The 27,774-nt window shown below is 40.8% G+C and overlaps 1 protein-coding gene across 1 annotated transcript in view; it reads left to right on the forward strand.

Annotated features, from left to right (window-relative positions):
* Window positions 1-24,255, forward strand: part of LOC123512020 (glucose dehydrogenase [FAD, quinone]-like) — a 29,128-nt gene extending 4,873 nt beyond the window's left edge. The window contains exons 3-14 of the mRNA XM_045268154.1: window positions 319-521; window positions 2,709-2,898; window positions 3,164-3,298; window positions 8,239-8,363; window positions 11,011-11,067; window positions 12,777-12,890; window positions 16,822-16,978; window positions 18,410-18,573; window positions 20,028-20,205; window positions 20,549-20,622; window positions 21,306-21,457; window positions 23,310-24,255. Coding sequence (XP_045124089.1) covers window positions 319-521; window positions 2,709-2,898; window positions 3,164-3,298; window positions 8,239-8,363; window positions 11,011-11,067; window positions 12,777-12,890; window positions 16,822-16,978; window positions 18,410-18,573; window positions 20,028-20,205; window positions 20,549-20,622; window positions 21,306-21,457; window positions 23,310-23,466 — 1,706 coding nt within the window. The 3' untranslated portion in view covers window positions 23,467-24,255. The remainder of the gene's footprint in view (window positions 1-318; window positions 522-2,708; window positions 2,899-3,163; window positions 3,299-8,238; window positions 8,364-11,010; window positions 11,068-12,776; window positions 12,891-16,821; window positions 16,979-18,409; window positions 18,574-20,027; window positions 20,206-20,548; window positions 20,623-21,305; window positions 21,458-23,309) is intronic.
* Window positions 24,256-27,774: the final 3,519 nt, after the last annotated feature.

Consider the following 27,774-nt stretch of genomic DNA (forward strand, 5'->3'; position numbering starts at 1 on the left):
TCATACTTAATATTCACTTGATCAGCGTCTTTTTTTTTTTCGTGCCTCTCCTCCTCCTCCTCCTCCTCCTCCTCTTACTCCTTCTCCTTCAGTTCCATTCATTCCTGTAAATATTGTCTCTACTCTTATTACTATTCATCTCACCATCATATTCTTATCATTACATCATCTTTTTTTGCCTTTACTATTCCATAACCTTCCCTTTCTCCATTACCTCCAATACCTTCACCTCCACATACCTCCACTACCTCCACGTCCTAGCTGCACAATCTCCTCACAGTTTTGACCTGAAAACAAACGTACTCTTTTTTCGGGCAGTCGGGAGCGGGTCTGCTGGCGGGGCGTTGGCGGCGAGGCTGGCAGAGGTGGACGAGTGGCGTGTGCTGTTGCTGGAGGCTGGAGGGTTGCCGCCGCCTGAGAGTGACATCCCGGGCCTCAATCCCATCCTGCTGCAGAGTGAGATTGACTGGCATTACTTCACGGTGCCGCAGAAACATGGTCTACGTGGATATGTTAGTGATGTGAGTGTGTGGGGTTGTTTTTCTCCGCTTGTCTGGTGTTGCGTAGTGGTTTTCTTCCGTCCTTGGCTTTCCGTGTAACTTCATGTATTATTCTCTCTTGCTTTTTCATATGTAGTGACTATTTCCTTATGTCTCTGGTCTTGTCTGGCTTCTATTCGTTACGTTTTAAGTGTTTTCTCTTGCCTCTGGTCCTGTTTGTCTGCTGCACCGACTGTTTCTCACTACCTAATACGGGAAGCTGCAGGAAGAGATCAGTTGTACTCTACCGTTGCAGTGCAGTGTATTATTCAGTGCAACGGGAACCAGTGCAGTAGACCAGCCTGGGTAGCGAGACTGGTGCGGCTTGTCATGCCTACAGGCGATCAGTGGGCGCCTCTCGTGTTACTCAACAACCAGCGTGTAGCATGACTCAATGTGTCAGGTGGGCACTAGATATCTCAAGAAAAAACATGGAATCTCTCTAATCATGTTGGCTGGCTGTGAAAATGCTCCTCATGGCATTACAAAACAAGGGCCCACATAATTTAGTGTATCAGGTGGCCAGTGGATGCTTCTCTGCCCCTTCAAAGAATAAAACAAAGGAAAACGCCGGAGCACCTTTCTAATCATCTCGGTAGCCTTTAATAAATCCCCTTCGTGAAAGCCCAAGACATTTGAGAGCATAGTGAGAGTATAGTATCAGTGTGTCAGTCGGTCATTAGATGCCTCCTGTGCTGCTTAAGTCCTTCCCATTGCCTCGGGTGGGAAGACAACAGGTCGCCATTGTGGTCGAAGGGCGAAGAAGATGTGACTGGAATCTGAGAGTAATACATGAAGCGAACCTCAGAATAGAAGAGACATGAAACCTTGGCGTGGGTGAAAAATAGATAGTGAAAGTAACTGACAGGGGAAGATTACGTTACGAGTGCTAGACAGTTAGGGACGAGGTGAATGGCGAGGGGAGGTGTGAGATGAAGCTTTAGGGAGGAGGAATGATAGACTGTACAGGTGGCTAAGGCTCATCTTCTTAAATACTTCTGTACTTCACCTCCATTATTTCAAAAAGGCTTTATCTAAATTTCTACGCATTTTTTTTAAGGTGTTTTTTTTTTTTTTGGTTCTAAAGGCAGATTGACAAGATTTCTACATTACTAACCGGGGAAATATTCTTGAGATCCCCGCTAATCATATCTGTGGCCTTGGAATGTAATCGTAGTGAGAGAACAAACCGGATTTACGATTGCCGAGATGACATTACGGGCAAAGATAACTGATAGATGAAGACTTAGGCTGAAAAAAAAATAAGAATGTAGTAACTAATAACAAAAAAATATGTAAAACTATCAAACTTAAAGAAATTCAGTCATACTAGTAACTTTAACACCTCCGCCTGCCCCCCCCCCCAAAAAAAAAAAAAATACCCGTTGTAAACAAAACCACATCAAGTTATGGACAAGGAAAACCGCGAGTGATAAAAGAACCCAGAGCAGGACCTTCACTTTCTCTTACAAATACGACAGAATTCCCCGCACAGACCACTATCTCTATACACTTTTTTCCCCAGCGTGTTATTTCTTTCCTACTAGAGACCTTGATATCTCCTTTCTGCGCCTCTGGGGGATGAAAGGCGAGGCAGCGCAAACCAGGAATGAATGGAAAGGAGTAATGTGAGAGGGCTGGCAGAGTAAGAGTAAGAGGAGAATGTTGGAAGGAGTAATGATAGGCCTTAGATGGGGGGATAGGGGAGTGGGTTAGGGGATGGGTACTTTACATTCAGGTGGTGTTGTGTTGTTGCTTAGAAGAGAGAGGGTTGAAGGGGAGGAATATGGGGAGGGCGAAGGGTCAGTCAGTATTTACGAGAGGGAAAGGAAAGGAGTGGGAGGGGATTGAAATGTTTATGGAGGTCTGTACACACTTCTGTAGACTTTTAGTGGTGTTGTTGTTGTTGTTGTTGTTGTTGTTGCACACACCTCAGTAGATCTTTTGCTGTTGTTGTTGTTGTTGGTGGTGGTAGTGGTGGTTGTGTTCCTTTTGTTGCTCTTAGCTAAAACTCTTCTCTCTCTCTCTCTCTCTCTCTCTCTCTCTCTCTCTCTCTCTCTCTCTCTCTCTCTCTCTCTCTCACACACACACACACACACACACACACACACACGCACTCCCAATCCTCTCCACCACCACCACCTCCACCTCCACGTCCACTTCCCCCAGTCGTGTCACATGCCGGTGGGTCGGGTGCTGGGCGGGTCCTCCACACTCAACTGGATGATGTACGTGCGCGGCAACAGGCGGGACTTCGACAACTGGGCAGCGATGGGCAACCCTGGCTGGAGCTACGCCGAGGTGCTCCACTACTTCAGGAAGTCAGAAAACTACCTAGGCACGCGAAACGAAGCCACGGGTGAGAGAGAGAGAGAGAGAGAGAGAGAGAGAGACTGACTAGACTGACTTTACCTAACCTACCCTAACCCAAGAAAGTCTACCCTTCCATACCTTACCCTAACCTAACCTAACCTAATCTAACTTAACTAACCCAAACCTACTTTATCCTAAGCTAACCTAACCTAACCTAACCTAACCTACCCTAACCCAACTAATCCTATACCCAATTTTAACCTACCCTACCCTAACCTAGCCTAACTTAGCCTCTTCTTGTGCTCTCCCAGTCGAATTCCACGGGCGCGGCGGTCCTCTCACTGTGGATGACAAGTTATGGGCGCCGCCGCTGACCGAAGCCATCCTACAAGCCGGGAAAGAACTAGGATTCCAAGTGATTGACCCTAATGGACCCGAAATGATTGGTAAGTAGAGAGAGAGAGAGAGAGAGAGAGTCTGTGTAGGTGGATGGAGAAAGGAAAGGAAGAGTAGAATAGAGAGTGGGATAAGGTTTTTTATGTAAGAGGGGAAAGCTGGCCAAGGACAACAGAAAGAGTGAAACAGAAGGCCCACGTATAGAACAGAGGAAGAGAAGAGGAGTAGATAGAAGCGATGGAGAGATAGAAAAGCAGTATTATTAATGGTACTCGTAGTAAAAGTAACATGTGTCCTTAATCCCTTCAGTGCCATGACGCGTTTCCATATTCATTCTGCTTACAATCTGGTTTTATACAGCTTCAGAAACTCATGTCGGGGATCAAAATAGTGAAGACTGTGGCCATTAATCTTCTGACACCTCCATAGACCCTTCCTAATGTCAATAAAATGGGCTAATCGTACACAAATCTCAAGGTAAAAAAACATACCCCAGTACTGAAGGGGTTAAAGTATTAGAAGTCTTAATATTAGTGTTTCCAATTTTAATATTGCAATACGTGAGAGAATATCAATGTTTTTTTTTATGTATATCTTGTCATTGTAACTTCTGATAATAGTGACAATGATGATAATGATAAAGCACCAGATATCATTGTAGCTGTTGGTGGTAGTGGTGGTGGTGGTGGTGGTGGTGGTGGTGGTGGTGGTAGTGATGAAGGAGTAAGTTATTTTGTTGTGGCAGTTTTTGTTGTTGCTTTCACTGCTAATAGTCGTGAGTTGTTGCTGTGCTTTTTGTGGCTAGCGCTGACGAAGATTGCGATACCCTTGTAGTAGCGGCAGTAGAAGTAGAAGTAGTAGTAGTTATAGTAGCAGTTATAGAAGAAGGAGGAGGATGAAGAGGAGAAGAAGGACGAACTAATGGTGATGAAAGTGGTGGTTATGATGTTACAGTTTGAGTGGTAGTAGTAGTAGTAGTAGAAGTAATAATAATAGTAGTAGTAGAAGTAGTAGTAATAATAGCATCAGTAAAACCCTTCATCTTTCTGTTACTTCTCTCATCTTTCCGTCAACAACCTTCTCCCTCACTATAAACCTCCTCCCGCCTTACCTGTACCTCCCGCCACCTGCCGCTCCTCCCCTCCCGCTGGCCAGGACTGACAGGTGGACGATGAAAAATATATAATCGATCCGTCTGTAAATGTCAAAAAATCGTGCCTTTTCAATATATAACTCAAAAAAAAAAAAGTGAACAAAATATATGAGAAGTACATTGGAGAGTCGCCCTTATGACCTTTTAGCGTCTGTTATATGGCTGGATGATTTCACCCTTCAGCATTTTAACCACTTAATGGGAGGGTTCACTTCCAGACACACACGTGAGAAACTCTGGTAATGGACGCCGTTGGTTTGCCGTTAATAACAACACGTTTTTTTAATGGAAGAATTTATATCTCTTCTGAAAATGCTCTTTTGGTCTCTTACTCTGTTTCAAGCAGGGTCCAGTGGAAGCTACAGATTTCAAGGCTGTTTTCATGTTTTGTGAAAGTTTAATAAGGACGCTATTTGGATTCTCACACATTCTTGATCTCTTGTTTCTACTTTGATGAGGGTTTAACTCCTTCAGTACTGGGATGCATTTGTACCTTGAGTTTTGAGTGTGATTTACCCGATTTTATTTATATTAGGAAGAATCTATGGAAGTCAGAAGATTAATAGCCGGAATCTTCACTATTTTAATCCCCACATATGTTTCTGAAGCTGTATAGAATCATCATATAGTAAGCAGAACAAATGGCACTGAGGAGGTTAATTGTGAGGTTATTAGTGTTTTCATGAGCGTTTGGATGCTTATTGGGAAAGTTTAACCCCTTGAGTGCCATGACGCGTTTCCATATCCATTTGACTTATTATTTGGTGATTATATACACCTTCAGAAGCTTATGTGGGGGATTAAAATAGTAAAGACTGGCCATTAATGTTCTAATCTCCATAGACTCTTCCTACTGTCAGTAAAATGGTCTAATCGTACAGAAATCTGACGGTAAAAATGCATATCATTATTGAAGGGATTAATAGCAATTCTACATGAAAACCCGACTAACTATCTCTGAGGTGTCTGAAAGCTGTCCTAACGAGGCATTACAAACTTTCAATACAGCCACTGTAGCGTAAAAACAAATATCTAAAAAGTTGCAGGTGACTGAGAAGAAAAAAACTGTCCCATGTTAAAAGATTCAAGAGCATAAACTGTGCAGGCAATTACAATTATGGAAAAAAATGTTAAAAAAAAATTCGTTTAGTAGTGAAAGGTTTAATGAAAGACTAAATAGACGAGAGGAGATTAAATCGTATCCAGACAGGGAAGAGAGTCCCTTTCTTTACGTAATCCAGAGTGAAGTGCGTCAGGTGTGTGCGGTCACCTGTCCAACCTGATTAACACCTGCCTCTGACACTAATGAGGGAGGGAGCGCACCTTTATCTTCCCGCCTGTCACTTAGAGTCCACTTTACCGATCCAGTATGTGACGAATTGAGCTTTAGTGGACCACCATTGGTGACCTCTCTGCACGGCTCACCTGTGTAGATAAGTCACTTCTTTCACCTGACTCACTGCACTGACTCACTGCTTCCCTTTTCCTCCCTCACCTGACAACACCTGACTCATTACTCTCTTCATTCTTTCCTAACTTAACCTGACCTGTCCAGAACCACTCGTTAGTTTCTTTATCAATTCCTAACTTGACTTATCCAACCTAACTCATTCTGTTTTTAATTCCACCAACTTTTACCTAACCTAATCTAACTTAACCTAACTTAATCATTCCTAACTTAACCTAACCTGTCCAGCCTCACTCTTTATTTTTCTTTACCAATTCCTAACTTAACTTATCCAACCTAGTTCATTCTGTTTTTAATTTCACCAACTCTTACCTAACCTAATCTAACCTAACGTAACTTAACCTAACTTGTCCAACCTCACTTGTTATTTTCTTTACCAATTCTTAACCTATCCAACCCGGTCCATTCTATTTTTAACTTAGCCAACTCTTACCTAACCTAATCTAACTTAATTAAACCTAGCCACAATTTAACTAATATATTGTTCTAACCTAACAAATCCTAACATGACTTAACCAACTCTAACCTAACCTAACCAAGTCTAGCCTGGCCTAACTCAACCAAACCCTTCTCTAACATAACTCATTAATTCCTGCATCTTTTCCTTAATTACTCAATACTTTATCTTCCTGCCACACTCACCTGTAGGGACCAAACCACGTCACTTGATATATTACCTCTCATTACTTTCCCTATCCCTTTATCTCCCCACCTGTGAAGACCCAGCCACCTCACCTGCCCATTGGTTCTCATTACTTTTTTCCCTCCGTGCTCACCCGATAGATAATGCCACATCACCTTATGCATTGCCTCTCATTACCTTCCTGACTCTTTCATTAATTACTCCCCACTTTATCTCTTTTAGTTCTGCTTCATTGGTCGCGGGATCTGAAAAGTGCGAGAGATGCTTTGGTACTGGAAGATTATTGTAGTAGCTTTAGGTTGTGTGGACTGAGAGAGGCTGGGCTGAGCTGAGTAGCAATAGTAGTAGGAAGAGAAGAACAGGAGGCGGATGATAGCTTAGTTAAGAGCTTTGGTTATGAAAGAGTGGCTTGGTAGTGTTATGAATGGTAGTTGGAAGAGATATATTAATAGTTCAGGTTATGTGAAGGAGCTATGAGTTGGGCAGGGCTAGTTAGTGTTCTGATTGCTTGTTAGAAGAGGTATATTAATAGTTTAGGCTATGTGAAGGAGCTGCAGTGAGGGAATGTGCAGGGCTAGGTAGTGTTTTGAAAGCTAGTTTGAAGAGACACGGCAGTAGTTTAGGTTATATGAAGGAGCTGTGAGGGGCGCGGAAAGGTTAGTTTGTATTATGAATGGTAGTTAAAAGAGATGTAGCTCGTATTCAGAAACGCTTCGGTCTCTCACCACGACTATTTCCAAGAGCCACAGAGATGATTAGCCGTGTTTTCAAGAGTGTTTCTCCAGTTAATAATATAGATATCTTGTCACTTTGCCTCTAGAACAACAAAAACACCTAAAAAAACTCTTGTCAATCTAGAAAAAGCCATTTTAAACAGTGGAAGTGAAGCACAGAAGTGTTTGAGAATATGAGCTTATATAGTAGAAGTTTAAGTCATGTGAGGCAGCTGTGAGGGACTGAGTAGCTTTGGGTAATGAAGTGAAATGGTAGTTTGGTTGAGAGTGGTGTGATGAAGAGGAGGTTATGTAAGACTGGGAGAGGCTGAATAAGGCTGATTAATGGAGTGAATGTTGTTGTGTTTAGAGACTGGGAAGGCCTCGGTTTGGCTGAATAAAGAAGTGAGTAGTGATGAATAGGAGTTAATTTAGTGGTGTGCCTTGTCCTACTCTCACGCCCGCCTGGTGATTGTGTGCCTGGTGAGGTCTGTGCGTTGTGGCTAAGTAATGTGTTTCTTTCCCTCCTTTGTGTTCTTTTCTTGGTTTTGTATTAGTGTTGGTGTTGGTATTGGTGTGTCTAAGAGTCTGGCCTCACTCTGCTGTCAAGTGCACGAGTGTTGTGTCCGCGTGGTTGATTTTAGAATGAAAGAGATAGATGCTGTCTCTGTGTGAGGGATTTTAAGGAAGAAATAAGAGAAAATGGTTCTCAAACTACTACTACTACCACTACCACTACTCTTACTACTACCAACACTACCACTTCTACCACTATTTCTGCTACCACAACCACTACCACTACTACTGCTACTACTATCACTACTACTATTACTACTACTACTACTACTACTACTACTACTACTACTACTACTACTACTACTACTACTACTACTACTACTACCACTCCCACTATTTCTACTACCGTTACCACCACCCCCCACCACCACCATCACCACCACCACCACTACTACTAATACTAATACTACTTTTGCCTCTGTCACTCTCCCCCGCAGGCTTCTCCATCCCTGACATGACAATAAGACACGGGCGACGCGGTTCTACCTCGGCGTCCTATATTCTACCGGCAGCTAAGAAGAGAAGGAACTTGCACGTGGTCCTCAACGCGCAGGTTACTAAGGTACGTGGCTACAGGTTAGAGGTACATGGTCAGGCAGGTGCGGTGAGGGGTGTTAGAGGTACAGTGTGTGGTCTTGTAGGATAATTCGGGTATTTTTAAGGGTGATTCAAGAATTTTTAACGTTAGGTTAGGTTAAGTTAGGTTAGGTCACTAGATATCTTAAGGATCTATGCACGTGGTTCTAGAGTTATACAGGTATCTTAGGGTTTTTTAAAGATATTCAAGGCGTTTATTTGGGTATTCTAAGTTGTATAGATAAGGAAATGAAGTAATATAAGGAAAGAAGTGCGTTTTTTAAGTATGAGTCCTAAATATATGAGGCTTTTTTTTCAAGATCTACCAATATGATAAAAACTACTCCACACTTTTACCTAAATAATTAATAATGTGTCGAGAACTACATGAAACTTACATTAATTTGGATCTTAAGAATGTACGGTCGTCAGTTATTATTCGATACTCCTCAGCGTTCCTTTAAGGGTGAGCGGAATGTCGTAAAGTGCACAGGTTGGCTCCTTCGCCTCTCAACAGGTGATTGGCAAGACGGAAAACACACCCATTTACCTCTATCAAGTCCCGCCGCTGCTACAAAACGTCCCGAGACCCTCCAGATTGTTCTTTAGATTAGTACGTTGCGGAAATAACGAGGGTCTTTTTGTGTCGCGCTGCTCAATTTATCGATTTGTCAGTAAAAAGCAAAGAGTTTGGTTCTTGCAGTGATGGTGAGCCGTAGATAAGAGGCAGCACTTGTAAAACCAATGATTGTGATGTCGAAGGAAGCACGTATATGGCAGTTTTTAAGGTTACTTGTTGCTTTATGAGATGTTCGACTTGTTCCCTCTAAATCCAATCATGGTTCCGCGAGGCATGCACTGCTGGCCACGAAGACCCGGCCCGGGAGGCGGCGGGGAAAAACTGACCCTGCCTTGCAAGAAATTGAAGCAAAGACTCGAGTTATGGGGTGTTCGTGCGGCGCCAAGGTAATCCCTCTTAAAGTAGCGTGGGTGTGCAGGCAGGGAACGTAGAGAGAGAGAGAGACGGAGAGAGGCAGAGAGAGATGTAACGGGTGTGTTGTGACTAAGAAACGTACAGACAGACACACCGTCCTTGTCTGGTGACCTGTGACTGATTCAAACATTCGGGACAGTAGAGAGAGAGAGAGAGAGAGAGAGAGAGAGAGAGAGAGAGAGTATCCTTGACTGACCGCCCTGTAACAATTAAAGGTGTTTGGCAAGGCAGATTGTGTCTCTTATGGTGCAGTTTTTGTGTGGTGTGAGCAAGGCACATAGAGAAAGCCATTTTGACAGACTATTCTTCAACAGTTAATGCAAAGAAGTGAGAAAACTTGACTGAATTCTTGCATTTTGTGTTTTCTTGTATAAAACTCTATTTTTTGTGATTTTTTTTTCCTTTGCAATTTGAGAGAAAAGTGTAACTGTTAATACAAAGGTTTTTTATTTCTACTTCTCTTCAGGCATAAAATTCCGCTTTAAATTCATTATTGTCTCTTTTTTGTTACGATATCAAGTGTTATTTTTTCATTCTATTTTACTTTTTTTCAACAAAACTTTACACCTTCACCCAAACCTGATAGCGTGAACTGAATTTTTTTTATAGATCATTTAAAAGAAAATATATTCAATTTTTTTAACTCTTTTTTAAGTCTTTTTTTCATAAGACCCAAAACTTTTTAGCTTTTATTTCAAAACAGCACTTAACCTCTTCAATACTGGGACATATTTTTGCCTTGAGACTTCATTGACATTAGGAAGGGTCTATGAAGGTCAGAAGATTAATGGCCACAGTCTTCACTATTTCAATCCCCACATAAGTTTCCGAAGCTATAAAGAATCACCAAATAGTAAGCAGAACGAATATGAAAACGCGCATTGGTATTGAAAAGGTTAAAGAAAATATATTCAATTTAGTTTTCCTCTCATTTTTTTTTCACTATTTTTTTATAAGACATAACTTTTTATCTCTCCTTTCTAAACAACACTAAAACTTAAACGAGTCCTTTTTTCACGAGTTCAGAGTAAAAAGGGGAGATCAGAATCACGTGTCCTTTACCGCCAACCTGTTTCCTCAGCCTCGATTTCCATACCAGGAAGCGAAGATCGAAAAACAAGACTGGCGATAAGAACTAAAAGTGTATTTTTATTGAGTCATGCGATCTCCGAAAGTATTGCTAAAAGAAAACGAAATAAAAAAGGGAGACTGTGTTATACCTGGAAGCATACACAGTGGAGGGCAAATTAACTTGTGAAATATGAAACAGTAAGAAAGGAAAAGAAAAACGGACTGTAGAGGAAGGAAGAAGTTTGAAATGTGTATTACGTTTATAAATATAGTCACCTGTGTGTGTGTGTGTGTGTGTGTGTGTGTGTGTGTGTGTCTGTTAGTGTGGTAATATGTTTCTTAACCCCTTCAGTACTATGACGCATTTTTACCTTGATTTTTGGGTATAAGACGATTTTATTTACATTATTAAGCGTGTATGGAGGTCAAAAGATTAATGGCCAGAGTCTTCACTATTCTAACCCCCTCCCCCCCACATGAGTTCCTGAAGTTGCATAAAATCACCCAATAGTAACCAGAATGAATATGGAAACGCTGGTACTGAAGAGATTAATTGTCTCCCACACAGGTGCTGTTTAACAAGGACAGGAGAGCAGTTGGGGTCAAGTTTGTACAATATGGAAGGGTAAGGTCTTTATTTATCTTCCTTATTTATTATTTTTTTATTTTTTTATTGTTTACGCCTTCATTTCTCTTCATTACATTAAATCTTGTTTGTTATCTTTTCTCTATTCTTTCCTTTACTTTTATTATTAAGCTCTTTATTTAGCTACTACATTTCTTCTGTTTATCAATTTATTTATTTGTTTACTTGTTTGTATTGTTTGCGCCTTGATTTCTCCTCATTACATTAAATCCTCTTCTTTATTATCATTTCTCTATTCTTTCCTTTACTTTTATTATTAAACTCTTTATTTATCTACTTTATTTCATTTATTTATCTATTTATTCATTTGTTCACTTGTTTGTATTGTTTACGCCTTGATTTATCCTTATTATCTTCATTTCTCTATTTTTTCTTTGCTTTTATTAATAATGTGTGTGTTTTTTTTCCTATTTTTTGTCTCTTATCTTTTACACCAAACTTTCAAAATAGTGTTCAGTTTTATCATCATTCTTTTCATTTTTGTCTTTCCTATACTTTTCTCAACATGGCGCCGCGTTTCATCACTTTTACTACCTTCTCTTTCGGTCTCTTTCTAACATACTCTTTTCAAAATGGCGGTGTATTTCATCATAATTACTTCTTTCTATTTTTCCTCCTTCCCTCATGCACTCCATCAAAACAAGACTCCCCATTTTTCCTCGCTACATTTTCTCAACTTTTACGCGCACGAGAGTATTTCCTGAACCTTCTTGGCACCACCATTACCTGGCTGCATTATCTGAGGTGACGCGCAACACCTGGCCAGCGTTAATTAATGGTGCGTACCTTTCCTTTGGCTGTGGACAGGAGCGCCGCCTCGGGTGATGATTTGACTCGTTAATAATTCCGGCTGAGGGAACAGGTGAAAGTTATCTAACCATCTCATTTTAGCTTAATTGTCGCTTTTTTTCCCTCTGTTTTGTTTGGTATAAGAGGTTTTCGTTCATATTTTCGTTGTTTTTCTTTGTTTTTGGTCAGAAATGTTAGTTTGTGTGTGATAAATTGCTTTTGTTTTACGTCTTAGTGTTCTTTTTTATTCACTCACATGTCTTTTTCTTTATCGATTTTATTTTTCTTCACTTTTCCTTCCCTCTGGTTTACTCGTTAATATATTTTCTCCATCTGCTCATATTATATCCTTTTGGAGGAGGGAAAATATTTGCATGTGATAAATTGTTCCTTGTTATTCATTTACCTGTCTTTTCTATTTATCTCATTTTTCTTCACCTTTTCTTCTTCACTCGTTAATATATTTTCTCCACCTTTCCACATTGTACCCTATTTGAAGAAGAAAAATATTAGTTTGCATGTCATAAATTGCTCTTCGTTATCTATTTACTTGAGTTTCTATTTAATTCATACACTTCACTTTCCTTCTTTTTTGGCTCACTTTCTGATATATTTTGTCCATCTGTCCACATTATACTATTTATGGAAGTAGGACAGCGATGTTGTCAGTAGATGTGTGATGTTGTATCCTTTCTCGCATCGAATATACCCTCATAGTACCCTTCATTTGTTACACTGCACATGAATTTCCACTTCCCTCAACAGTTACCCTATATCTTACAACACACAAGCCGAATCTACCGTTTAACCTCACATTCTTACTTATCCATGACCTTTTCTTCTAATTTACTCTCAATCTCTCAGTTCCCTCATCGCTAACCTTCCCTTCCGTCACGCAGGAGAGACAAGTGATGACACGACGAGAGGTAATCCTGTCTGCTGGCGCTCTCAACTCCCCGCGACTCCTTATGTTGTCTGGTGTTGGTCCCGCTCATCACCTGCGCAGCCACGGGGTATTGTAGTAGTAGAAGTAGTAGTAGTAATAGTAGTAGTAGTAGTAGTAGTAGTAGTAGTAGTAGTAGTAGTTGTTGTAGTGGTAGTAGTTGTTGTTGTTGGTGTTGGTGTAGTAGTAGTAGTAGTAGTAGTAGTAGTAGTAGTAGTAGTAGTAGTAGTAGTAGTAGTAGTAGTAGTAGTAGTAGTAGTAGTAGTAGTAGTAGTAGAAAAAGTTGTTGATGTTGTTGCTGTTGTTGTTGTTGTTGTTGTAGCAATAATAGTAATAGTAGTAGTAGTAGTAGTAGTAGTAGTAGTAGTGGTGGTGGTGGTGGTAGTGGTAGTGGTCGTGGTATAGATAAAGAAAAAAGGAGGAGGAGGAGGAGGAGGAGGAGGAGGAGGAGGAGGAGGAATAATTAAAAGTGAGTAGATGAAAGGGTTGAAAATCGTGATCAGTGAATCAGGTCAAATTAAGAAAAGAAAATGGAGAGAAAAAAACGAAAACTAGCACTAATTGAGAAACGTACTAGCAGAGAGAGAGAGAGAGAGAGAGAGAGTTCAAGCGTTTAGTCCACATGCCACACAAAAACCAGGGTGCAAATTATAGAGTGAATCTCCGCGTAGGTCGTAAGTATCGAGATGAGTTTTACGTCGAGAGGAAAGCCAGAACAACGCCTCGGAAGAAAGGAAGAAGGGAGGGATGGGGGCTGGTGGTGAGACTAATGCCCGTAGTCAGAATCGCCCTTCCTTCTCACTATGACAATTTTCAAGGCAGTTCCTCCTTTCAATAAACTAGAAATCTTGTCAGTCTATCACCAGTACTATAAAAATACTCTTAAAAAAAACGTGAGTATCTTCAACTGAAGCTTGTATTCTAAAACGGTTCGCTCTCTCACCATCACTACTTTCCAAAGGCTGTAGTTGAAGTTACTCGTGTTTTCTAAGGGTATTCTTATGGTTCAGTTGATAGATTGGCAAAAATTTCTAGCTTATTGAAAGGAGAAACTGTCTTGAGAACTCGGCTAGTCGTCTCTGTGGGCTTGGAAAATTATCATCATATTCAGAAGCACTTTACTTTCTTTCTCACCACGACTATATTCTAAGGCCACAGAGATGACTGGTCGTGTTCTGAAGAGAGTATATCCTTTTGATAACACAGAAATCACGTTAATTTGTCACTATTAAAACACACTGAAAACCCCGTGTACCTTTAACTAGACCCTTTACAAATAGTCTTAGTGCATAATGAATAGGGACCCAAGTACAGGTTTTAAGTGGGGTGTGGGGCGGAGAGCGAAGGAAAAGGCTAAAGTGGAACATTTAAGTAGGGGAAATGATAGGAAGAAAACCACGACGAGCAAGAGCAAAAACAAGAATGAGAAAAGGAGGAAGAAGTGAAGTAAGAAAAGGAACAAGAATAAGATCAAAAAAAAAGGTAGAAGAACATGAGGAGAGAAGAGGAGAAAGAAGAGGAGGAGGAGATTAAAAAAACGCAAAATTAAGAGCAAAAATGAAGATAAGAAGAGGAGGAGAAAAAAAAATAAGGGCAGAGGCAAGAAAAATTTAAAAAAAAAGGTAGAAGAACAAAAAGAAGGAGGAGGAGGAAGAAGAGAAGGAGGTAAAAAAAAGAATGCAAAAACAAGCGCAAAAATAAGAAAAAAAAGAAGGAGGAAAAAAATAAGGGCAGGAGCAAGAATAAGATAAAAAAAAAAAGTAGAACAAGAGAAGGGAGGAGGAGGAAGAGGAGGAGGAGGACGAGGAGGAGGAGGCAAAAGAACATAAGTGTAAGAGCAAAAACAAGAATAAGTAAAGGAGAAAAAGGGAAATAAGAAAAGGAACAAGATTAAGAACAAAAGAATAGGTAGAAGAACAAGAGGAGAAAGAAGGAAGAGGAGGAGGAGGAGGTAAAAAATAACAGCAAAAACAATAATAAGAAAAGGAGAAAGAAGAAAATAAGAAAAGGAACAAGAATAAGAACAAGAGCGACAACAAGAACAAGATGAGGAAGAAGAAAGAATAGAAAGAGAAGAGGAAGAATAATAATGGGAAGAACGCAAAGAGGATTAACGAAGGTAACATTCAGGGAACATTATAAAGTTGAAAAGTTATCGCTTGACAAGAAAATTAAGATATGAAACGAAAGTAATGGTAAATATTTGGAAGCCAGTGGAACCATGCGTGCTTTGGACTCCGAGAGGTCTCCAAGCGCACCGGTTTGAATCCTGTCCACGGTCCAAGTATAGGTTAGGCTTCCTCACTCCGGGCAACGGTTTCCTAGCGGGTGGGGTTTGAGATAGGAGGTATGTTAAAGAATATCCCCTTTAGCCCATAAATTCCCGTGAAAAGCCCACATGGTACAAATAAAAAATAAGAAAATGTAACTTCAAAATGGTAAAAAGGTCAAACATATATCGCCAATTTAGCTTTCGTAGGGTACAAGAGAGCACCATGTGTTACAAAGATTACCACTCAAGAAGAGAAAATGAGAACATACCGCGAAAAAAGTGACAAAATAATCACATACAACGTCAAATTAATTCAAATCTCCCTTAAAAATTTGAACAAGCATCGATAATTTAGCTTTCACTGGGTATTATAGAGGAGAAAATACAAAAAAGTGACAAATTAACCACATACAACGTCAAATTAATTCAAATCTCCCTTAAAAATTTGAACAAGCATCGATAATTTAGCTTTCACAGGGTATTATAGAGGAGAAAAGGAAAAAAAAAAGTGACAAATTAACCACATACAACGTCAAATTAATTCAAATCTTAAGAATTTGAACAAGCATAAAAATGAAGAAAAACACACACACACACACACACACACACACACACACACACACACATCAAAACCCACCAAAATTTGTATAAGCATCGACAATTTGGCTTTCACAGGGTGCTACAGAGGAGAAAATGAAAATATGTAGCGAAACTAGTGCAAACATTTACATACAAAATCAGAGTCATTAAAATCGCATCTCCTTAAAACTGGACACTGAAAACAGGCGAGCATAGTCAACAAACACACCCAAACATCATAACTCGGAGCGCGTAAGTGGACAATTAACGATAAATAAACAGCGTAAAGGTTGGAGTTAAAGCGTTGAACCACTTAGAGGCGAGTATGTAAAGTGAGTACACGCCATTCTGGGAGAAACCCGACCGTGCGCTGGCTTGGGACGCAAAAACGGGGAGAAAACGAAGTAAAGGTGGAAAGGAGCAAGAATGTTAACCCCGCGCTAAGTGATTCTACAGCACGAAGACTGGCTGGTGAAGGGCGCCGGGGGGAGAGAAAGACACTGATTTCTAGATTGGGGAGTGACGAGATTAAACACTGATGAAAATTATATATTTGTGGGTGATTAGTGGATATTCTCTCTTTTTTCCCTAATTCTCTTAACCTCTTCAGTACTGGGACACATTCTTTTTTACCTTGAGATTTGTGTACGATTAGACCATTTTATTGACATTAGGATGAGTCTATGGAGGTCAGAAAATTAATGGCCACAGTCTTCACTATTCTAATCCGCCACATGAGTTTCTGAAGCTGTATAAAATCACCAAATAGTAACCAGATTGAATATGGAAACGCGTCTTGGTACTGAAGGGTTTAATTATCCTCCTCCTTCCCTTCCTCCGTCTCCTCCTCCTCCTCCTCCTCCTCCTTCTCCTCCTCCTCCTCCTCCTCCTCCTCTTCATCATCCTCCTCCTAGTCCTCCTCCTCCTATTCATCCTCCTCCTCTTTCCCTTCCTCCGTCTCCTCCTCCTCCTCCTCCTCCTCCTCCTCCTCCTCCTCTTCATCTTCCTCCTCTTCATCCTCCTCCTAGTCCTCTTCCTCCTCCTAGTCCTCCACATCCTCCTCCTCCTCCTCCTTCTCCTCCTCCTAGTCCTCCTCCTCCACCTCCTCCTCCTCCTCCTTCAACACACTACCATTCTCCACCACCTACAGATCCCGGTATTGGTGGACCTGCCGGGCGTGGGCCAGAACCTGCAGGACCACCCTTCAGTGTTTGGCCTCACATGGACGGTCAGGCCAGGCACCAGCACCTCCCTCCTGCGCAGCGCCTCCATCCACTCCATCAAGCAATACCTCACCCACAAGACAGGTCAGAGGGGCGTGTGGCTTCCTTTGTGCTTCTCCTGTTTTTTCTCTTATTTTTTTCTTGTTTTTATATTCATTTCTTCTTTTTCTTCTTTATTTTCGTTATGATATTTTTCTTCTTGACTTTTTTTTTTCCTTTTTTCTCCTTTTGTGTTTTTTCTTTTATTTTTTTGTTGTTTCTATGTTCTTTTCTTCTTTATTCTCGTTATTGTATTTTTCTTCTTTACTTTTTTTCCTTTTCTTTCTCCTGTGTCTTTTTGTTTTTTACTCTTGTTTTATATTTTTCTTCTTTTCTTCTTTTTTTCTTCTTTGTTCTCGTTCTAATGTTTCCTCTCCTTTACTTGTTTTTTTTTCTCTTCTTCTTTTCTGCTCCTTCTGTGTTTTTTTTTTCTTCTATTTCTCTTGCTTCTATATTCTTTTCTTCTTTTCTTCTTCTTCTTCTTCTTCTTCTTCTTCTTCTTCTTCTTTATTCTCGTTATAATATTTCTTCTTCTTTATTTTCTTTTCTTTTCTTTGTTTTGTTTTTGTAGTTTTCTTCTTGTCATCTTATTTTTTTTTTTCTTTCTACTCTTCGTCTTCTTGTTTTGATCATCCTACTCCTTATTTTACCACATTTGTCAGGGATAACGTTTAGAATGCTGCTTGTTGTTCTTCCTCCTTCTCCTCCTTCTCCTCCTCCTATTCATCATCATCATTATTCTTCTACTCCTCCTCTTCCTCCTCCCTCCTCCTCCTCCTCCTCCGCCTCCTCCTCCTCTTCATTCTCCTCCTCCTCCTTCTCTTTCCTCCGCAATTAAGCCATCAGCGCAAAAAGTCGACCTTTCTTCGCCTCTACATCATCTGAAGCCAGCACTGACCGTCGACTTGATTCATAGTCACTGTTACTCCTCTGTTTTGGGTCGCTTTTTTCCTCACCTTCTTTTGTGTCTTTTTATTCAGCTATTTCCTTTTTCGTGTCTCTTCATTTAGCTATTAACCCTTTTGTGTCTTTTTGTTCAGCCACTTTAACTTGTCTTCATATGGCTCGTCCTGTTATTTTGTTTTCTTTTCAATTTTTTTTTTTTTCAGTTTCTTGTTATGATTTGTTTTTTCTTCTTGTCATATGGCTCGTCATTTTCTTTTCCTTTCTTTTCTGTTTTTTTTTTAGTTTGTTGTGTTTTATCTTATTTTCGTGCTTATTTTTTCTATTTTTGTCACTTTTCATATTCAGTCATGATTTAGTCTTTGGTTTCCCTTTACATATTTCTTTTTCTAATTGTAATCTATTCTTTTCATATTCCTTCTATTCCTTTATAAACTTCTACTTTAGTTTACATTCCTTAGTATTTCGTCACCTCCTGTACTTGTTCCTATCACAGTGCATTCCTTCATATCCCGTAGTGCTTCTCCACAAATCACTACATTACAATACTTACTACTTTCCCCCGTCCTTCAGGCCCACTCAGCGTACCCTTCGGCGTGGAGGTGAACGCGTGGAGCCCGGCACATCCCTCAGTGGGCGACCCGATGTGGCCTGACCTACAGTACCTCTTCATGTCCATCACGCCCGCGGTGGACTACGGCCTGCTCTTCACTGACGGCGTGGGCTTCAGGCGGGAGGTGAGGGAGTGGCTGGCTGTCCGTCTGTGTGTTTGAAGTCTGTATTCAGAAACGCTTTCCTCTCTCTCACCACGTTAATTTTCTAAGACCACAGACACGACTAGTTGGGTTTTTAAGACGGTTTTCCCTTTTAATAAACTAGAAATCTAACCCATCACCAGAGCCATAAAAACACCCTTAACCCCTTAAGCACCATGACTCATTATTCTACCTACTACCTGGTGATTTTGTATACCTTCAGAAACTTATGTGGGGAATTAAAATAGTGAAGACTGTGGCCATTAATCTTCTGACCTCCATAGACCCTGCTTAATGCAAAACTTTCTAATCATACCCAAAACTCACGATAAAAATATGTCCCAGTACTGGAGGGGTTAAAAACACGAGTATCTTCAACTGGAGGCTTGGGAAAGTAGTGATGGTGGGAGAGCAAAGTGTTTCAGAATGCAGCCCTCACTGTCTGTTGAGTGATTTTCCGTCGACAGCTTATATATATTCTTATTCAGTTTGTTGTTTTCCTTCATCGAATTTCTTTTTCTCTCTTTTGTTCGATTTATTTGGCTGTTTGTTTGTGTCTCTTACTTTTCGTTCTTCCATTTTTCTCCTCGTCCTCCTCCATATTCATTCTTTGGTTACTATCAATCTGTCCGTCTGTCTGTCTGTATGGGTGGGTAGGCGAATGGAGGTGTCTCTGTCTCCCCGTCTGCGCCAACTTCATCTATTCCTCATCCTCTTTGACTTATCTCTCCTTTCCCTATCATTCAAGACTCTCGTTCCTTTCCTCTCCCTTGTAACTTGTCTTTCCCTCCCCCCCCCTCTCTCTCTCTCTCTCTCTATCTATCTATCTATCTATCTATCTATCTATCTATCTTAACCTTCTTATTTCCTTCACTTCTCTCACTCAAGGCGTTTCAAAGTGTTCCGTCAGGGATTGCTGGATCATGAGGGGAAGTCTAAGCTGGAGTGGTGTTTGTTGAAGAAGCAGCTTTTTTCGAGGCCTGTCTTCTATGGTGAGAGCGCACGAATGTAAACAAGAACGGTCTCCCTAGCGATCCCAAGTGCCTCGTCCTCTCTCCTTTTCTCTCTCTCTCTCTCTCTCTCTCTCTCTCTCTCTCTCTCTCTCTCTCTCTCTGTCATCCGTTCTTTTTTTCATCACTCTTATTCTTCTTTCTTTCCTTCCTTCTTATCTTCCTTCCTTCCTTCCTTCCTTCTTTTTTCTTTTTCCTTCTTTCTTTCTTTCCTTCTTTCCTTGCCCTCTTTCTCCTTCACTTGTCTCCTTTCTTTCTTTCCATCTTCCTCCAATTACTTCCTTTTCATTACTTTTCTCCTTCCTTCCTTCCTTCCTTTATTCCTTCATGTCCTCCTTCGCCATTCGTAATTCCTTCTCATGTCCATTTGATTTGATTCCTTCCTACATATTCTCCCTCAAGTCACCTCACCTCCCTTCTCACCAGCTGTTCAGGGAGTACTACGGGTCACTGCTAGGGAAGGAAGGGTTCAACATTGGCCCTATGCTAACGCGTCCCAAGAGCCGTGGCACCCTCACTCTACAATCCAGTAACCCATTCGACCCGCCACTCATTGACCCCAACTTCCTCAGCCACCCAGATGACGTGGACACCTTCGTCAGGGGTAAGTGGTGGTGGTGGTGGTGGTGGTGGGGAATGTGATGTGTTTAAGGTTGTTTTTTGGTGTTTTTGAGTGATTTTATGTGTTTTTGTGTTTTTTTTAAGGGAAATGTTTGTTTTTTGTTGTATTTTCTAGTTTAATGTGTTTTTATTCATTTCTTGCATTTTTCTTCTTTTCCTTCTGTTTTTTTTTTCTTTTCTTCATTTCTTTTCTCCATTTTTATCCTTCTCCTTCATCCAACCATAATATTCTTACTCTAACATCCATTCTCCTCTTCCTCCTCATCCTTCTATTCCTCCTCCTCCTCCTCCTCCTCCTCCTCCTCCTCCTCCTCCTCCTCCTACAGGCATCAAGTTCGCCATGGCCGTCGCCAACACAACTGCACTAAAAATTGGAGTCGGGGCAAGATTTCATGACCAGGTTTGTGCGAGAGAGAGAGAGAGAGAGAGAGAGAGAGAGAGAGGGAGAGGGAGAGGGGGGAATCTGAATAGGGCGGGGTGAGGAAAAATCTGGGAAAGGAAAAGCAAGAATGATACAAAATTTCATCTATTCACATTTTGCTTGGTGTTATGTAAGTGTGTGTGTGTGTGTGTGTGTGTGTGTGTGTGTGTGTGTGTGTGTGTGTGTGTGTGTCGGTCCTTTCACTTTTCTTTGGTCCACACTTGTCTCAATTCTCTTCACTTCTCCGGTTCGGTAATGTGGATTTGTTTCGCTTGCGTGTGGGCCAAATGTTACTTCTTGCCCGTCAGAGAGAGAGAGAGAAAGAGAGAGAGAGAGAGAGAGAGAGAGAGAGAGAGAGAGAGAGAGAGAAGGAAAGAGGGTGCACCAAAGTATCTTAACCTAACTTAACCTAACCTAACCTAACTTACACTAACTTAACCAAGTCTAAGTTAACCTAAGTTACACAAACCTAACCTTTCCTAACCTAACTTAATCTAACCTAACCTAACCTAACCTAATTCACCCTAACTTAATCTAACTTAATCGAACCCAACCTAACCTAACCTAACTTAACCCAACCCAACCTAACCCAACTTAACCTAACTAAACCCAACCCAACCCAACCTAACCTAACCAACTCCCCCTCTCTCCCTCTCCAACAGGTCTTACCAGGCTGCGAGGGGGAAGTGTATGGCTCGGACCGCTATTTGGCGTGTTTCGTGCGTCACATGGCCCAGACCACGTACCACCCTGTCGGCACGTGCAAGATGGCCCCGGTGACTGATCCCTACAGCGTGGTGGACCATCGGCTCAAGTGAGTGGTAATGAGAGGAAATGAGAGGGAATGAGAGAGAAGTGAGAGTGGAATGAGAGAGAATGAGAAGGAATGAGATAGAATGAGAGGGAATGAGAGGAAGTGAGAGTGAGGAAGAGAGTGAGTGAGAATGAGAGGGAGTGAGAGAGGAAATGAGAGTGGAGGTGTGAGGGAGTGAGTGAGTGAGTGAGTGGTTTGGTAAGGTAAGTCAAGGCTGTGAGAGGGTTACGAGTGAGTGGTGAGTGAGTGGGAGTGGGAGTAAGAGTGGTGTGTGGGATGAGAAGAGAGAGTTAATTTGAAGTGAGTGTAAAGAGTAAAGGAAGTGAGAGAGAGTGAGTGAGAGAGGAACAGCCGAGAGGGAGGGAGTACAGGTGAGTATAAATGCCAAGAGAGTGAGTGAGTGAGTGAGTGAGTGAGAAGAAAGAAGTGAGCAGAGAGAGAGAGAGAGAGAGAGAGAGAGAGAGAGAGAAGAAGTAAAAGTGAAAGAATTTACAAGTTTACATTTTTTTACTCTCCTTTTTTTTTTTTGTTAAATCTTCCTGGTCTCTTTTTTATCATTTTTTTATCTTTTCTCTCTATTGGTTTGATCTTCGTTACACTTTAGCCATTGTGTTCTCTTTCTCTCTCTCTCTCTCTCTCTCTCTCTCTCTCTCTCTCTCTCTCTCTCTCTCTCTCCTTTCGCTGAGAAGTCTGAGTGATGATGGTTTCATTTTCTTTTCTTCGTTTTTCCTTCAGTCCTCCTTCTCATTATCACGTTTTCTTTTTTACTCTCTCTCTCTCTCTCTCTCTCTCTCTCTCTCTCTCTCTCTCTCTCTCTCTCTCTCTCTCTCTCTCTCTCTCTCTCTCTCTGTGTGTGTGTGTGTGTGTGTGTGTTTATTCTCCTACTCTTCATTTTCTCTTCTTTTTTCATTCGTTCTATTAACTCTCTTCCTTCTACTTTCTTTTTGTCAGTACACTAGTTTAATCTCTTTTAAACACGTGTATTGTTTATTTTTTTCTTTTTTTTCAGTTTTGTTGTCATACTTCTAATATTTATAGGTTATGTTTGAACTCTCTCTCTCTCTCTCTCTCTCTCTCTCTCTCTCTCTCTCTCTCTCTCTCTCTCTCTCTCTCTCAAAAGTAAAATTATTTGTCTTCTAACCAGTCTTCATACTTTTTTCCATCTTGTTTTTATATTTTTATGTAATTTTATATGTAGTTGCTTTTTTGTTGCAGTTTTTTTTTTAAAGATAGTTGTATTTCTTCTTTTGTGTGTCATTCAACTCTTGTAATTCTGTTTTTCTTTTTTGTTTTCTCTTTCGATATTTCTGCTTCTTTCTCTTTCTTTCTTCCTCATTCCCTGTTATTTCCTCTTCCTTGTCTTTCGTTCTTATCATTTCTTGTAATTTCTTCTCTCTCGACATTTCTACTTCTTTCTCTTTCTTTCTTCCTCATTCCCTGTTATTTCCTCTTTCTTGTCTTTTGTTCCTTTAATATTCCTGTAATTTCCTTCTCCTCCTGCTCTTTGTCTCTATAACTACCACTTCCACTCTTCTTTCATCCTTGTATCCTCATCATTACCTCCTTTCAAAACCTTACCTTACTCCACTCTTCTCTCTATCCCTCTACCTCTTTCGCTTTCTTCCTCAATCCTTATTTTTCCCTCGTCCTTGTCTTTTGTTCCTATTATTTTCCTGTAATTTCCTTCTCCTCCTTCTCTTTGTCCCTCCGACTACCACCTCCACTCTCCTTTCTTCCCTGTATCCTCATCATTACCCTCATTACCTCCTTTCAAATCCTTACCTTACTCCACCTTCCTCTTTATCCCTCTCCACCACCACCACTACCCTTACCTGTGGGCGTGGCGAGTCAGGGTGCGGGGTGTGGGCGGCCTGCGGGTGGTAGACGGCTCCATCATGCCCCTCATCACCACAGCCAACGTGAACGCGCCCATAATTATGATTGGCGAGAAGGCAGCGGACATGATCAAAGAGGAGTGGGGCGTTCCGATCACCGTTAACCTGGTCTGAGCAAGGGCCGTATTCTGAAACTCTTCGCTCTCTCACCACAACTATTTTCCAAGACCACAGACATGACAAGCCGGGTTTCTAAGGGTCTTTCTCCTGTGAACTGTAAAGTAATAGTGGTCATTTGTCATTAGGACCATAAAAAAAACACCCTTGAAAACTTGTGTCACTTAAGCAGGAGCCTTTTGAAATAGTGAAGGTGAGGCACTGAACTGTTTTTAGATATTGTCATTAGTTCGTGGCTGGTTGTACTCATCTCCGCAGTTGTCTTCACTACATTATTTTAACCCCCTTCAGTGCCATGACGTGTTTCCATATTCACTCTACTTACTATCTGGTGGGGTTAGAATAGTGAAGACTGTGGCCATTAATCTTCTGACCTCCATAGACCCTTCCTAATGTCAATGAAATGGTCTAATCGTACACAAATCTCAAGGTAAAAATGTGTCCCAGTATTGAAGGCGTTAAACAGGTGCAAATGTAGAGTATTGAGTTTTTCGAGGCGTTTTTATGACTTTAACAATGGTGTGAGTGTCTTCCTGAGCAGTGTCTTACCTCCATTGCACCTCCTGTATATACTTCTTGACTCAGGTACAGGGAGGAACTCAAAGAAAGACAATTGGACCAGGAATATGAAGACTCTTGTGCATGTTTTCTGTGATTCTAGTGATGGGCGGACGAGGATAATTCAGTGACCAAGAGGGAAGAGAGCTGATCTAAATGGACTCTTCTATCTAAGCAGTTTGGGGGACTCTCTCTCTCTCTCTCTCTCTCTCTCTCTCTCTCTCTCTCTCTCTCTCTCTCTCCGTTTCTTTCGCTTTCTTCACTTTTAAAGCATTCTTCTTCTTCTTCTTCTTCTTCTTCTTCTTCTTCTTCTTCTTCTTCTTCTTCTTCTTCTTCTTCTTCTTCTTTCTTTCTTTCTTTCTTTCCCTTTTTTAGTCATTTTTCTACCATTTAAAACTTTCTTCTTCTTCTTCTTCTTCTTCATCTTGTTCTTCTTCTTCTTTTTCTTCTTTTAGTCATTCTTCTTCTTTTTGTCATTCTTCTACCATGTAAACCATCCAAACCCTCCTCTCTTCACTTTTAAAATCTTCTTCTTCTTCTTCTTCTTCTTCTTCTTCTTCTTCTTCTTCCTCTTCTTTTTCTTGTCACCCTTCCACTATTTTAAACAATCTAAACCTTCCTCTCTTCACTTTTAAAACACTCAGACTCTCTTACAAGTACAACCAATGCGACTTTTAACCTTTTGTCTACATCCTCTTCCTTCGCCAAGTAACAGACTCCGCTACATAACTTCTCACTTCTTGCTAACATTCCGTGAGTTAATCGTTTCGTCACACCGGACTTGATATAACCCTAAGCTCTTTTTTGTCCCTCTCGTCTCGTAGTCTTGTATTTCCGTTCAATTATTATGTTATTTTATCAAACGTCGACTTCCCTTCCTGTGTTTTTTTTATTTTTTTTTTATTCTCGACTTCATTGACTTTCTTTTTCTTTTTTTTTGTGTGTGTGTCTGTTATTCGCACGTGTTTGATTTTGTTACTATTCTCTCTCTCTCTCTCTCTCTCTCTCTCTCTCTCTCTCTCTCTCTCTCTCTCTCTCTCTCTCTCTCTCTCTCTCTCTCTCTCTCTCTCTCTCTCTCTCTCTCTCTCTCAAAATGTCAGTCTCTTGTAATTTACTTCATTGGTCAAAGGTCAGAGAGAGAGAGAGAGAGAGAGAAAGAGAGAATTTTTCACATCTCCCTTCATCCTCTCCGGTCCTCCTCCATACTCCTCCTCCTTCTCCTCCTCCTCCTCCTGCTTCTCCTTCTTCAAACTCCTTTCACTTTTACTTTTTTTCTTCCTTAATGTAACAAGTAAGTTATTTATTTTAGTTAGAGCTGGCTTTCATAAAGAGTAAGATTTAATAGTTTTGTATATATAGTTATGTACATAGTTGTTTTGCTGTGTGTGTGTGTGTGTGTGTGTGTGTGTGTGTGTGTGTGTGTGTGTGAGCCTGGAGAGAGAAAGGGGAGTACTTTATCATTGTTCTTTCTTTTGGTTCTATTTTGATTGACTTGAGTTAATTGTATTGGTAGCTAATTTGTCACTGTTCTTTCTTGAGGCTTTATTTTGATTGACGTTAAGCTGTGTGTGTGTGTGTGTGCATGAGTGGAGCCTTGAGAAGCGGACGGCGCGGCGGGGTCTCGGCATCCTTAGCAAGCGTCACGTTTGTAAACATCGATTGACTGATATACGTTCCCTCAATGTTCCTACTTACAGTTACGACATGCAGGATGTCATGATTGTGTTGGTGTTGTTGTTGATGGAGTTGTGTATTTGTAGTAAATTTTTTTATTATTTTTATTGGTGTTTCATGTCCTTTAATGAGAGTAGTAGTAGTAGTAGTAGTAGTAGTAGTAGTAGTAGTAGTAGTTTGTGGTAGTATAGTAGTAGTAGTAGTAGTAGTAGTAGTAGTAGTAGTAGTAGTATAGATGTAGTAGTAGTAGTAGTAGTATTAATAGCAGTAGCAGCAGCAGCAGTAGTAGTAGTAGTAGTAGTAGTAGTAGTAGTAGTAGTAGTAGTAGTAGTAGTAGTAGTAGTAGTAGTAGTATATTAATAAAGAAACCATTCTCACCTCTTTCTCCCATATCACTTCCTCTTTTCTCCCTTCCTGTCCTCCACCCCTTCCCTTCCTTCTCCCTTCCTTCTCTCCCCTCTCTCTCCCTTCCCTCCCCTTCTCACATCACGTAACACAACACCCGTCACATCACAAAGTCACGTGCTGGGAAATGTGACGCCAATGGTGACACGTAGAGGTAAACAGTGACTCACACCCTACATACACCACCCCTACCCTTGACACACACACCCCCCCTCCCTCCGCCCCTTCCAGCCACCCCCTGCAGGAGAACTCAGCTTGCGAGGCGATAGAAGACAGCAGGGTGAAGTGACATCCCGTTTTCTGTTCGAAAAAGAAACTGGGAAATGGGAAGGTGGTTTTGGGGGTAATGCTAATGTTTTTGTAGTTTATTTATTTATTAGTTGATTTACCTGTTCGTTCATTTGTTTTTTTTTTTCTTTCTTTTTTTTTCATTGTAGGTTATATTGTGTTCCTTAATAGATTTTTTTTTTTTTTTTTTTTTGTTCATGTTAGTGTTAAGAACGTTTTGTGGCAGCGTGATGTGACCGCTTGTCTTGAAGTAAAATTATTCACCTACCTTTTTTTTTATGGAAAATTATATTGTTCCCTTTCCTAGCTGTCTTTTTTTTTTTGTGTGTGTGTGTGTGTTAGCGATAAGAACGTTGGGTTTGTGACAGCGTGATGTGAGCGCTTGTCTTGAAGGAAAGTCATCACATACCTTTTCGTTAACCTGCTTTTTTTTATGGGAAATTATATTGTTCCCCTTAGCTGTGTATGTGTGTGTGTGTTTGTGTGTGTGTGTGTGTGTGTGTGTGTGTGTGTGTGTGTGTGTGTGTGTGTGTGTGTGTGTTCATGTTAGCGATAGGAACGTTTTGTGGCAGTGTGGTGTGAGCGCCTTGCTTGAAAGAAAATCAGCATATAAAACAGACGCAAACATAACGTCAGCATTTGTATCAGTACCACGTGGCCAAGCAGTGCTAGATGGCGACACTTCAGCAGATGAAAGGCAGTGGAAGTTTCTTACACTAAAGAACAAAAACAAGTGATATTTAACACCTTAAGTACCATGACGCGTTTTCATATTCATTTTGGTGACTATTTGGTGATTTTACACAGCTTCAGAAATGCATGTGTGGGATTGAAATAGTGAAGACTCAGGCCATTAATCTTCTGACCTCCATAGACCCTTCCTAATGCGAATAAAATCGTCTAATCAAACCCAGAAATCAAGATAGAAATGCGTCTTAGTATTGAAAGGGGTTAACAAAGAATCATTTCCTACCTCCCCTTATCTATCTATGAGTACAACAAAGTATAGTCGTAAGCATCATAATCTACTGTTACCTCTAAGAAAAGTCGTGTTTCAGTCACTCTAAAGCATGGATCATTACTTTCCAGCACATTTTTACCATCTTAACTAACTCTATCGCACCAAACACGCCTCAAACTTCAGAGTCACTGAGTTTTCACAGTCACGGTAACAGCACTAAACACAAACCAACTTCCACATTACCTATTCATTTTACCCACAAAAACAAGAAATATTGGCCAACTAGGAGAGAAGGAGACATAATTGACCAGAGAGACACGAGGAAGAAGAGGGGAAGAGGAGGAGGAAGTGTGGTAGAGATGACAGGAAGAGAGGAAGAGAGGAAGAACAGGTTGTGTTGCGGAAGGACTGAAGGACTG

The sequence above is a fragment of the Portunus trituberculatus genome, chromosome 32, assembly GCF_017591435.1.
Source record: "Portunus trituberculatus isolate SZX2019 chromosome 32, ASM1759143v1, whole genome shotgun sequence".
NCBI classification, from domain to species: domain Eukaryota; kingdom Metazoa; phylum Arthropoda; class Malacostraca; order Decapoda; family Portunidae; genus Portunus; species Portunus trituberculatus.